Source organism: Hyalella azteca, unplaced genomic scaffold, assembly GCF_000764305.2.
Source record: "Hyalella azteca isolate HAZT.00-mixed unplaced genomic scaffold, Hazt_2.0.2 contig5580, whole genome shotgun sequence".
NCBI classification, from domain to species: domain Eukaryota; kingdom Metazoa; phylum Arthropoda; class Malacostraca; order Amphipoda; family Hyalellidae; genus Hyalella; species Hyalella azteca.
Genome location: NW_025935765.1, coordinates 196,615 through 209,405, shown reverse-complemented (window position 1 = coordinate 209,405; position 12,791 = coordinate 196,615). Strand labels below are relative to the sequence as shown.

The 12,791-nt window shown below is 37.8% G+C and overlaps 1 protein-coding gene across 5 annotated transcripts in view; it reads right to left on the bottom strand.

Moving 5' to 3' along the window:
- Window positions 1–444: 444 nt before the first annotated feature.
- LOC108665698 (dynamin) overlaps window positions 445–12,791 on the bottom strand; it is a 30,793-nt gene continuing 18,446 nt past the window's right edge. For 3 of the 5 annotated variants that reach the window (XM_047880568.1, XM_047880570.1, XM_047880571.1), the window contains 3 exons: window positions 12,002–12,174; window positions 11,165–11,365; window positions 2,321–8,394 (listed from right to left, as the gene is read on the bottom strand). In XM_047880568.1, the coding sequence (XP_047736524.1) occupies window positions 8,244–8,394; window positions 11,165–11,365; window positions 12,002–12,174 (525 nt within the window). In that variant the 3' untranslated portion in view covers window positions 2,321–8,243. Of the gene's footprint in view, window positions 648–2,320; window positions 8,395–8,798; window positions 9,310–11,164; window positions 11,366–12,001; window positions 12,175–12,791 lie in introns of those variants that run through there. The other 2 variants (XM_018152483.2, XM_018152486.2) reach the window with 2 other exon arrangements.

The following is a 12,791-nucleotide window of genomic DNA, read 5'->3' as shown; positions in this document are numbered from 1 at the left end:
AAACAGTATATAATGAAAATATTATCAAGTCAAAATAATTACTCGCACAGAAAAATCAGGCGTAATAATGTTATGATTTTTTTCAATACTTATACTTTGATTTAATCGTAAGTAATAGGTATTTAGGTTGATAGTAATCTGATTGAATTCAACAATTAGGCAGAACTCACTAAATGAATTCATCCGATGCTCCTCACGTAATTCAATGATGTAATGTTATGAATGTCCGATGGTATTAAAAAAAACAACTCATTACTCACTGCAGTGAGTGACAGAGAGCGCATTTTCTCGTCGTCGAAAACGCGAAGTCACGGACGGACAGACAAACGGGCGGACATACGGACATGGCGAGCACAATAGTGCATTTTTTCCACATAAATGAGAAAACGCGCTAAAAATAAACTAATTAAGGCTTACACAATAATTTTTTTTATTCACATGATGCGCTTGACGAATTTTCATGAATTCATGTTATGAATTTATAATGAATATCTCCGAAGGGTTTCAAAGGGAAACTAGGCTAATTGAAGCGTCGTCTGGCACTGTTGTTGTTGAAGTGGTTACCGTTGTTGAGCGGCGGAGGCTGCAGCTGAGGATACATCTGAGGCTTGTCGGTCATCCGGGGCGGCACGCTCGGCAAGACGCGTCTGTAACATGTCACGGCGCTTTACTCACCATATGGAAGTGTCGGCATTGAAGAATAGAATGGCGGATAAGAGGAATGGAAGGATAAGATAAATGAATATATAGTGAATAGATTGAATAGATAATGAATAGATTGAATAGATAGTGAAATGGATAATGGCGGATAAGAGGAAAAGAATATAGAAAATATGGCGGTATACACGAACGAACGTATTATCAGATAAATTGTTGCTTCGTCTGTGTTAGTGCAAATATATTTACTCATATGGCTGTATACACGAATGAACTTATCATCTGAGAAATTGTTGCTTTATCTGTGCTAGTGCAAATATGTTTACTCCGTCAAACACACGAGTTTATAGTCTTCTCAGAGGATAAAGCTCATTAAAAAAATTTAACCCACAACTAAATTACGACACATTATCAAATAAAATAACAGTCCATTTTAGAACATAAATTATGCCCGTAGAAATTAATTAGTCTGCGAGACGTTATGCGTATCACATGCGGAAATCAGTCTTTGAACGAATTTAGTATGAGATTTTAAACAGAAAATTAAAGTTAAAGTCAAGATCCCAGATCATCGGTTTCGGTTTATCAGCTATAAAAGAGAATAGAAATCAAAGAGAGAAAGAAAGGTACCATGAAAGATCCAAAGAACTCTAAGACTTTTTTTTAATTTTTAGAAGTGAAAAAAAAAACAGTAAAAACAACACAAACACAAATATGAAGAGCTGCTAATAAGAAAAAGAAAAAAATCATTAACCAACAATGTTAATGCATTATTCAACGAGGGTTTGAAATAGCAAATACATAACAAGGATGAAATAAAATATTACAGGACAAGAAGAAAAAAAACACACAAAGGCAGAATTAAATTTGTAGAATATCGACGAACACAGTCATATTTTTTGAGCAATTTTACAAACTCCCACTACAAAAATAGAAAATCAGAAAAAAAACAGAAGAAAAGAAAATTCTTTCAAAAGGTACCGTAACTGTTGCCGAAAAAGCAACTAAGATCACCCTGATAAAAAGAAAATTTACGACAGTTCATGGAACATCAAACTATGCGAGCAGAGGGTTTCTGTGAGTGTAGCGAGAACCACATTGTGATGAACCACAACACTGCCGAACACGGCAGGGAATTAGGCCAGCTTTTTAACTTTCATACTCGTGCAATATCGTCAATTAGTCAAGTTCATTTCATTTTGTGAACTAATTTTATTGCTATAACTATGAATGTTATGAGACAAGTAATAAAAAAACTTGTCTCTCCCACAAAAGTAGTCTAAAAATACCCACGCATGGGGTCATTTCATTAAGATTATTAGTAGTAACATGACTCAACCCTTTGCATTACTTGAACTTCATTGCACGCAGAGAACAAACAATAAAATTAACGAAACTAATATGTTTTTTCTAGTAAGCAAAATAATAGGAAGATTATAGCCCATGAAATAAAGTCAGTTAATTTGTCAAGGAGTAGGAATTCGTTGAAAATTTTCCCTTTTCAACATTATTAATCTCAATCGCTCTCTACACACATAAAAATGGGTAAGACGGATCGGGCTTAGAACAAATAAGCAATGATCAAGTAACGAAATGTACACAAGTCCATTGCATATCTGAAGAAATTTCGCAGCTTAATGTGACGGGAAAAGAAGACCATAAGTTTACTATAATATTTTATTTCTATCACCATATTGAAGGGAAACACTGCTAAACATTTACTCAATTACAGAACGCACTCGCTTAAGAGAGAAGAACAATAGACTGGTTTCAGCTACATACATCCAGTAACGCCGTACAGTAAATTATAACCGCATCATAAATGGCCGTTGGTTGGCCGATGATGATGGCAATTATTAGTAAGAAGTTAGTGCAAATGCCCAGCCTCGGGTTAGACACTCGGAAATAATTCCGACGTCATACATCCATCAGCAATAACATGTTCAACAGTCAAAGTACCGATAATCATCACATGCTTGATACTCGAACATCTGTTTATCGAACAACTGATGATCGCTGGAAAATTTCCGAGCATAAAACACGAGTTGGGAAAGGTGCCTGAGTGCGCGGTGCAGAGTCCAATAATACATCAACGAAAATGACAGTGAAAACTAGGGTTTGGCTGGAGTTCCACTAACAATAATTAATTAAGCCATTGGACTCTTGCGCGAACGCATTAAGATGAATATTACAATCGGTATAGGTACGCTTATTCACATGTTGGTGAATTGACCGGCAAAACCGAGAAGTTACTATTAAGATTCGATCAGGCACCGAATTTAGATTTAGATGAATTATCCAAGTTAAGATAAAGGGTGGACACAGGAAGACTGGGAAATTTCAATTGCGGTATTTTTTTTTCAAAAATAATGAAGCCTTGCTCCAAGTTGTAGACTGACACCCAACCCAGAGGGCGGATAAGGTCCAGTCAATGACCCTTGCTGATACGTAGGTAAATTACATTGCAGTGAATGTCTGAAACCCTAGACTCTAAACCTATATTCTCTTGCTGGAAATTATAGTATAAACAAAAGCCGCGTAAAACAATCAATTTCAAGGTGACCGAATAATCAACTCTCAACTTAATGCCTGAAGCTTTGGCGTCTAACTTCAGCATTTTATTATTTTTCGATATTCACCGATTCCGCAACAATGATTGATCAATAAGCGACTAGGATTGTTGCCACACACACGCGCAGTGACGTGATCACGCGATATGTCAACCATCATCGTACACCATCGGTGACAACTTTCAGACACACTTCACCACAAGAAACACAAGTCAATGGATAAAATCCCAAATACGTCAAAAATCCATCATAACCTACGCTGAACCGTCTGAGACCCAACAGTGACAGAACAACATGCGGTCTAAAGTACACGGAAAACTCATGTGCAATGACGATTAACAAAGACACAGCAGATAATGGCGCGTTGGATACAAAACATGTTGTAATGGCAGTAGCGACGTCGAGTGAGACAAGGCAGAAGGAAGAAGATGGAGCCAGACAGAAAACTAACCATTCAAGAGTCCATTCCGTGCACCGAAGGAATCTTTGTTACAAGCCGAGTGAAATTTCAGGACCAATTACAAGGTATATTTGATACAATTATCAGTTGCATGTACGTGTTCCTCAGCTCATGAACGGTAGTTATCGTAACGTCTTCTTGAAAACTGATGTCCGCACACAAATGGAAAGGCGACTTCAATTGAAGCATATTAACGGGAAATAAAAACTGTCGAGTTTCAAGATCGAAGCGAGATTTTGTTAGTGAGCGATAAAATGCTTCCGCTTCGCGGTTATGCGTTACATTTATGCGGTTAAGACAAAAAAATGTATATTCGTGTTCATCGTAGTAACATAAATAGATTTTTTGAATGGATTCGTGTGAATCAATGATGATTTCCGAGTTAAATTGAATTTTAAATTAGTAACACAGTCAGACCGCCCGTCCTGCAGTAGCTCGTGAAGTCTTTAAGAATAGAACATTAGATGCAACAATTAAGCTTTAACAACGGGAATGTCTTGACTTATGCAACTCACATACACTATAACATTCAAATAGAAGTTCTAATTAGTACATGACTCGTCAACACGAGAATACGTGTACTCTAGAAATAATAGTAGTTTTTGAGGCTAGTATTAAACACGGTAATTATTTTAGAAGCCGGATATACTCAATTTTTCCAGCAAAATCGTAAATTCAAGAATAGCTTCTTCAAGTAACAGGATTAGTACAACAAACGAATTGTGATTGGCCTGCGCATTTACGACTTTCCTGGAAGTTGAGAATCTGACCTTGATCTACGCGAGCGCTCTTTAGTTAGAAACATCACAAGCGTGTTCTACGATCCCTTTGCTGCTTCAAACTAAAAGGCAAGAAATGCATTTTGTTGCACTACTCTGTTTTTAATTTACTAATTATCTTATCAACAAGGAGATCGTAATAGTACCTACACATGGTGGGATAAAAGGTTACGGAATGGTGTTGTTTCGGAATATTACTGACGTTGTGTATTACCATTAAACTTCAAATAAATTCGATACCGCATTTGTTGACATACACTAGTCATTCATCTGACACGATATTGTGTTACATTTGCTAAGATTTATAGGATTATTCTGCTGGTCCTATGGCAACGAAACTGTCTTACGCCGAAGGCTTAGAGCGTCTATAGACAGTTTTGTTCACTATAGTGAACAAGACTCGTCTCTCACGCAGCTAAGAACTACGCTTACGTTAGACTCGCTCACTTTCATTAACAGGAATTTAGGCAGGTTCGGGTGAAAGAAACCTATTTGAAATAAGGTTCCCAGTGAAATAAGATGAATTTAGATGTTTACCCAAAATATTCGAAATCCGTTGAATAATTTCCTGAAAAACATATTTGGTGACGGGAATAAGTTTGTTTAAATAGAGATATTAAAGAAGTCCTCGAACAGTCAAAACAACCGTAAAAAAATTATCGACTCGCGTGCCCTAAAAAACCTGACGGAATATCAATTTTTTCTGTGAATGCAGGTGGGCGAGATATAATCGAGGGTAAAGGGAGAAAGTTGCAGTTTGTATACAAATAAATGAATGGCCTACAAAAGGGTGTAACACTGCACACTGGAAACATTAGCTATTAGTTACGTGCGTACATGCAACGATGCCATCTCACGCTTATATAAGTGAACAACTCCTACTCTAATACACAAGCTTTGTAACAAATCAAGCTTCTGCATGTACTTATACATAACGCGACTACTTCTATATATCTTATTCTCTCAACATTGTTGTCTAACTCCTTCGATTTCAAAGCGGTCAAAAGGGAGCTTGCTTCTGGGCTTAGTGTATTTCAAGTTTTATTTTGCTAGAACATACGCATAGTTTAAAATCAGCGCCTGAAGAGATTGTTGATTATCGTAATATTAGTTCAAATCACAAAAATACAATGGGGCGAGATCCGAAATTTGCTTGCACGAAGGACTGAGTTTGTTTTATGAATGCGATCCATTATGGACTAAATATCTCCAAGGAATGCTAAGCGGTACGTCTCTTATAGGGACATTACTACGAACACATTGGTCATAGGTGTACCCATTTTTTTCCACCGGATCCTTTATTTCATGACCAAAAGCAGTGTTCGATTTGATAAAGAAACTGTAATCCGGTAAGCGAATATTTGACATAATGGCAGTTGGTACACGAGAAGGAACCAGAATACTTTGAACGACATTCAGTAAACATACGGAAACATTCAGTGAACTTACGGAAAGTAAGTCGAAGCGTTAGAGAGCCAAAATGAGTTCTTCAGAAGCCGAGCTCAGTCAACTTAACATATACGAGTTAAATAAGACTCCTAGGAACAAAAATATATTATAAGGCTCAGCTAAGGACACGAAAAACGGGGCAACCACAGTTTTTAAAAGGAATCAGAATTTGTACGAATGATGCAGCTATATTAATTAAAACGTCTAGACGCAATGCAAGAGGTGCGCCAAGTGAGAGTCGTGATGGTCACACGTTATTATTAGGGATTGTAAATAGACTGTCATAAACCATGGTCGCTCAGTATATATTATATATAAAGTGCACATGACTGAACCCAACGGAAAGGATAACTATCATCAATTCAAAACTTGGAAAGATAACAGAAGTAAAGACATAGAAAGAACAGAAGAGAGTCGGGAGTTGTAATGAGTAGATAATAAACTTTTCGTTTACATAACAGGCCTACGGAATATTTTGTACACACGCACACATGGTTAATTAACATATGCAGTTCTTGATATGCGGCAAGCCAGGCCACGCAACAATTAATCAGCGTCAGCTATCACACTTACGATGCACAAGCCATCAATGTATTTAATAAACTTAAGATATATGCCATGCACTATGTGGTAATTATTATAATTTATATATCGTCTACACAACACAGCAAAAATACACTGTAACATATACTTCTCATACAAATAATAATTATAACACAGGAATCGATAATCAACTTCGGGTATGTGTGTCGCTAGACGCGACGTTTAATTGTAAACTAGGGTTTAGATATAACGAGTCTGTACATAGGATCCCCTTCAATGAGGCAATTCTGAACTTTGCCTGCGCAAATGGACAGTTCGTCTATAATATCGTCGAAATGCGTCACTCTTTGAGTAAGTTATTATCTTTGGAATGTTGAACGATCGACCAGACAAGAACTCCGGACGTGTTATCAGCGGACGTTTCTCATAAGCTCATAAAACGAAGGAATATGAAGCTGTAGCATCTAAAAATCTAACGTATAGGAAACCACGAACGATTTAATGAAGATATTAGTGAACCAGAGAGCATTTCCCAGGTCACAGAACAGTGGACATAAATTCAGCAATTGAAAACACCTTCAGAGTACAAAAGTGGATATATGAAATTCACAACAAAGGTCAATTTGGAGAAACCCATATTTTATATCAATACATGGTATTTTTGTTGCCGAAGTGACCTTTTCACCGCCTGACATGCGCTTTTGATGCCTGATATCATTTGTCCGCTTATATACGAGTCATACTCTTACATCCCAAGAGTCGACGCAGCTCAGTAAAAATAGACAACTCGATGCAACACAAACGTAATTGAAATTAAATGAAAACAACTATGATTGCTGTTTCCATAAAATGCAAATCTTGTATGACATGGCAGCAACGCGTCCACCACAAGCTTGCAAAAAGTTTTTGTGCAACTTATACAACCCGGAGAAAGTCTAAAAACTTTTTGACAACTTCTTCATTTTTCAATCCTAAAGGAAAGAATAAAACCTTGGCTTTTTTTTAGAATACTCCCATCGATAATTTTAAAGTATCATTCATGATTGTATGACATCTGTAAATACAAGACATATCTCTAACAATTTCATCGCAAATAAGATAACTTTAATATCAGCCGTGCCTTCAAACTATTTTCAGCACATTTGCTCCTATAAAAGTTTACGAGTATGAGTAATTTCAGAGCGAGTAGTCGCTACAGACACTTTCAGAACGACAACTGCCAGACGTAGATCCGAGGCAACCACAATAAACAAGAACAAGGACAACAAGATGTTTCACAACAATAAGCATGAAGATTGCCTTATGTATAACAATCATAAAGATGAATACACGCAACGATATTGCTCTACTTTTAATAACGTAATCTCGGTACTTTGTTCTCAGTGTATCAGAACTTTAAAGATGGAGCTGCCAGTCTCTACAATATTCTCATCGAAGTAGAAACATTGAGCTCAGTATTCCAATGGGACCAAATATGCACATCCATACGATAGGAGAAGTGTGTGACGAATTAAGTTTTTGAAAAAAACTCATCTAATGGAAAGTAAGTTCTTTTACAGACTCAAGCCTAGAAGTTTAATTCGTTATATTGTAAGTTAAGTGTTGGAGCGCTGACATGCGAGTTTATTACGGATAAAGCGGGAGATGACTGATCGAGGTCTTCGTTGCGATAACCGTCGGGCGGTAGAGATTAAATCTTACAGAATCCTTTGTTTAAAGAGTTGTTGGAACTCCTGTGAGTTTTAAATGCAGGTAATGCGATCGTCGAAATCTTCAGTTTTTGTTTTACTTCTTGCCGAAGCCAAAAGCGGAATAGATTTCGTTGGTGGCAGCGTTGACGGCAGCACCAGCGGCCGCTGTCATCGCGGCGGTTTGCACGCGCTGCTGCATGCCAGCAATCCCACCACTGCCACCACCACCTCCTCCAGGGCCGCGTCTACGGTGGTGGGAAGTGAAGGATAGTCACAGAAAACACCATAAATAAGCACGATTCGTCCCGAAGTATGGATGTTGTTCAGGTTGATAATATGTCATCGAAGTTTCGAAACGTGGAACCCTCGCCGCAAGAGAAATGGCGCACAAAACCAACCATGCGATGCAGGCGAATTTGGCAGAGTTTGAAGAAGTAGCGAATTTCGAAAGAAGCTTCGTGGCGACAGTCCTCACGAAAACGTGAAATATTTTTCGTTGTGATCGTCAGATGAGCTCAAATCGAGAAGTGAAGTCAACCATAATGCATTGTAGGTAGAACAAATTCGACGGAAATAACATCAAGAATTGTCTTAAATATAAGAGATACCGAAAGACGAAAAAAACGAGTAAAAAAGAATTGGAAAACAAATAAAAAGATGGCATTTAAAATGTTTAGAAATATTATAAATTAAGGCCAAAAAATTATGTGGAACATCACACACTTAAAGATGTGACGCAGGATGCTTATAAAGAGCGGACCCGTTTGCGTGATGATGCACAAGGATCCGTTATCACAATATTGTATTACGGAGCGCGGCAAAAAGGAAGAGATGAAGTAAAGGTAATTATATATTTTACGTCCGCTTAATATAAGAGTTATCTCGGTAGATAGTAACGGCAGTGGCAAGACGAGAAATACGATTTGTAAGGGTATAGTTGTGATACGGTCGTAGAATTGTAACACGGGGGTGGTAGAGATGACACGGAATGCATCATTAAGTTAACAACGAGGCTTAAAGCACAATACGAGAGGCAGTCTCATAACACGGAGAGCAGAAGTACAACACGAAGGGCTCGTAGATGAATAGTAAGAGTTCGGCCGATATTATTCGTTAACAAACAGCAGCAGCAACAACAGAGCCGAGTCGTTTAGCGGCGACTGTTAGCCACAGAAAAACCGAGGGAGAAAATCCCGCGGTTATGGGAAGACCGGAAACCATTACATCAACGCGGCTTATAACGAAGAGCAATACAACGAAAGCAAGGGCAGAAAAAAAAGATGCCGGGCGCATATAACGATGTAGAGAAAGGAGTTAATTAATACGAAGCCACATAAATCGAGGAAAATTGAATCAAGATGTTAAATCAAGAAACGAGTCATTCATTAAATAGGAATAACGATGCACAATAAATCGAGGAAAGTTGAATCAAGAAGTTACATAAAGAAATGAGTCATAGATTAAATAGGATTATAGCAAACCATTACAGCATAATCAGTGATGCAACGGAACATGAAAATATGTTAACATAAGTGACGGAAATAAGAGCGAGGAAGAAACAAGTAGTTGAAAGTGAAAAAAATTCATGAAATGAAATAGGATTAAAAATGTAGTTTAATTAAAGACATTTAAATTAGGGCATTAATCAATAATGAAACGAAATTGCAAAAATGTGCGTAAGATCACATGAAAGTGTGCATCGAGAAGTATATTAAGAGAAAGATTAATGGAGAGAATATATTTAATGTGAGCCGAGCTTTGACGAGCCGAGACATAGAAATTCACCGTGGTAGGTGCAATGTTAGGGACGTAATATAAAATAATAAATATTCAATAGATCGTGAATCATGAATCAAATTCAATATTGAACACAAAACGGAAAGAATTATTGTTTAATATTAGAGTAAATAATATACATGGAGCACATGCATTATACGTGTTCGGAATGCAAGAAAAGTTGTGTGCATTAAAATAATAATAAAAAAACACATGCGAGAAGCAAACAGGCGAGGTTAGGGCAAAAATAGTCAGCGTAACAAACGGGTTGAAATGTTAACAAATAATTATATTAGTAAACAAAGGAGAAACATGCGCAAGAAGTGAATTAATGAAATGCAAAAGGTGTTAACGGTGTACGATGGTTGATGTTGATATGGGATAGAAGATGTTTAGGAGAGGTGGTGGAAGTTGACGAAATTGTTGATGTTAATGAGGCATGATGTTGACGGTGAAGGGGGAAGGAAGGGTGGAGGTTGACGATGTGGAGTGATGAATGTTTACGATGTAGGGAGGAAGTGTTGAGGTTGACGATGTGGAGTGATGAATGTTTACGATGTAGGGAGGAAGTGTTGAGGTTGACGATGTGGAGACGAGTGGCAGCAGCAACATCAGGGCAGCGAGGGAGAAAGGAATATCATTAGTAGTATTAGTCAACATTCTCATCAAGTTCACGGGGTTAATGATAAGGAAGACATTCACAAGCATTAACTAGATTACTGTTAGGCGTCCCACAAAGCTGCGTAATCCTATCAGCTGAATTTTTGTTAGAAGGTTACTTATACGACAAGCTCAGGCATTAGCACGTAATTGAATTCTACTTAATTGTAAGACAGTTCACGATTATTAATTATTACGAGAAAAAATAGCTGACAAACGGAAGCTCTATATTTTTCCTCATTAGTGAGTCTACATAGCTTGAGACACCCATTTATTAAGCAAATGAAAAGCGCCAAAATTAATTAAATTACTGCACAAAGCCAACAGAATATTACGAATAGGAAACGAACAAATATAATTCATTGATTTATAGCATCAGAAACGATGTTCTCAAGAAAGCACAATGTCTTCAGCACCAAGTAAAGTTATTGAAATACGAGAAATATTAATAAATAGCATCAGAAACTGTGTTCTCAAGAAAGCACAATATTTTCAACACCAATTTAAGTTATTGAAATACGAGAAATATTTACAAGTATCAATCAACTGATGGCGGACGATGAAGTGGTTATAACTTACGAGGGTATGAGGGGCGGCGGCAGCCCTTGCTGCTGCCTGCCAGGTGGGGCAGGAGTGGGGCGAGTGGGCACAGCAGGGGCAGGTCGCCCACCAGCAGGGACAGGAGGTGGGGCGCGGGACGCCGCTGCTGCAGGGAGTGGGGCACCGGCCCCACGGCCCCCACGTTGCACTCCAGGAGACGGCGGCCCACCACGGCTTAACCTGCCAACCCAACAACATTTTTAAGACATGAATAACAAAAACTAATTATGCTAACATTTTTACTACTGCGAAATTCTGTTTAAAACGCATTAAATGTTAATTCAATCATTTTCAACAAATACTAATTACGCTAACAATTTTTACACTGTGAAATTTTGTTTAAAACGCATTAAATGTCAATTCAGTCATTTCTAAACTTGAAAACTATCTTCATGGTTGATGAATTCTACTATTCATTTGCAGAAATTAGTTTGTGTGCATGTTAAAAGTCTGGTAAGATGAATTAATTTGTTTTCCGAATACAGCAATACGCTAGAATACAGGTATTTGAGCGCGTATCCGTAATACCTATCGTGTCGGGGCATCAACTGGATCCGACATTTCATCTTTGGAGGTGTAACGAGACAATGAAAAATGAAAGGGCAGGATAGAATTGGAAAACAATTAGAATTGTGCGTCACTCAATGAAAAGTATATTACACGGTCGGGAAGAAATTTATGCAAAATGTCGTCACATATGGTACAGACGTCTTCATATTGTAATTAGGAGTCAGTTTAGGGTTGTGTAACAACTGTCACTAACCAAAATTAGGAGACCGCATTCTGTCCACAACTCACATGCCGTCCACAACTTACATGCTGTCATTAGCACCAAGCCAGTCATCCTTGACAGGAGGCGGTACAGGAGTGCTGACGGTTGCCATGGACACGTCTCCTATGATCTTAAGCGCATCCTTGCAGGCGTGGTACATGCGCAGCATCTCCTCTCGCTTGTGCGCCTCCTCGGGACTCTCCTCCATCATGCTTGCCTGTAAATACAATGTAATTCACCAATTTAATACTTATTCCAAATAAATACTTATTCCCAAATCGCTACCTGCCTTCCAGTCAGCTATACAAGGCTGGCTGAGGGCGCACCATAACTAAAACCTTTTTATTGTCTGTTTCTCTTTAATTATTTTTTTTCTTAAGACGTTACAGGTTCTCCGAATATCGAAACGTTCTCCAATACATGAGCGTGCACGCAACCGTTGGTGGGGGTTTTCTTCAATTATGGAGTATCCACCGTACGGTATTACTATGAATATGAATAATAACGATTGATCCAGCATGATAGCTTCATAAGATTTAAAATAAAATCTGAGCTATAGAAAGGGAAGACCAGTTTAAAATTTTTCGATAAAATAAGACATGTTAACATATTGCCTCTCCTGAATTTCTGTCTGCTAACACACCTACACTTCACTGCCCAAAAATTATTATAAAAGACATTCTCATGGATGTAGATGTATGTGAAGGCATAACTTACAATAATAAAAAATAAAAAGCTCCCAAAAATATACGAAATGGCTTTTTGAGATAATTTTATCTAATACTAATAAGTATTGAAGAAAAGGTTCACATGCATTAAAGTATAAGTAGACAA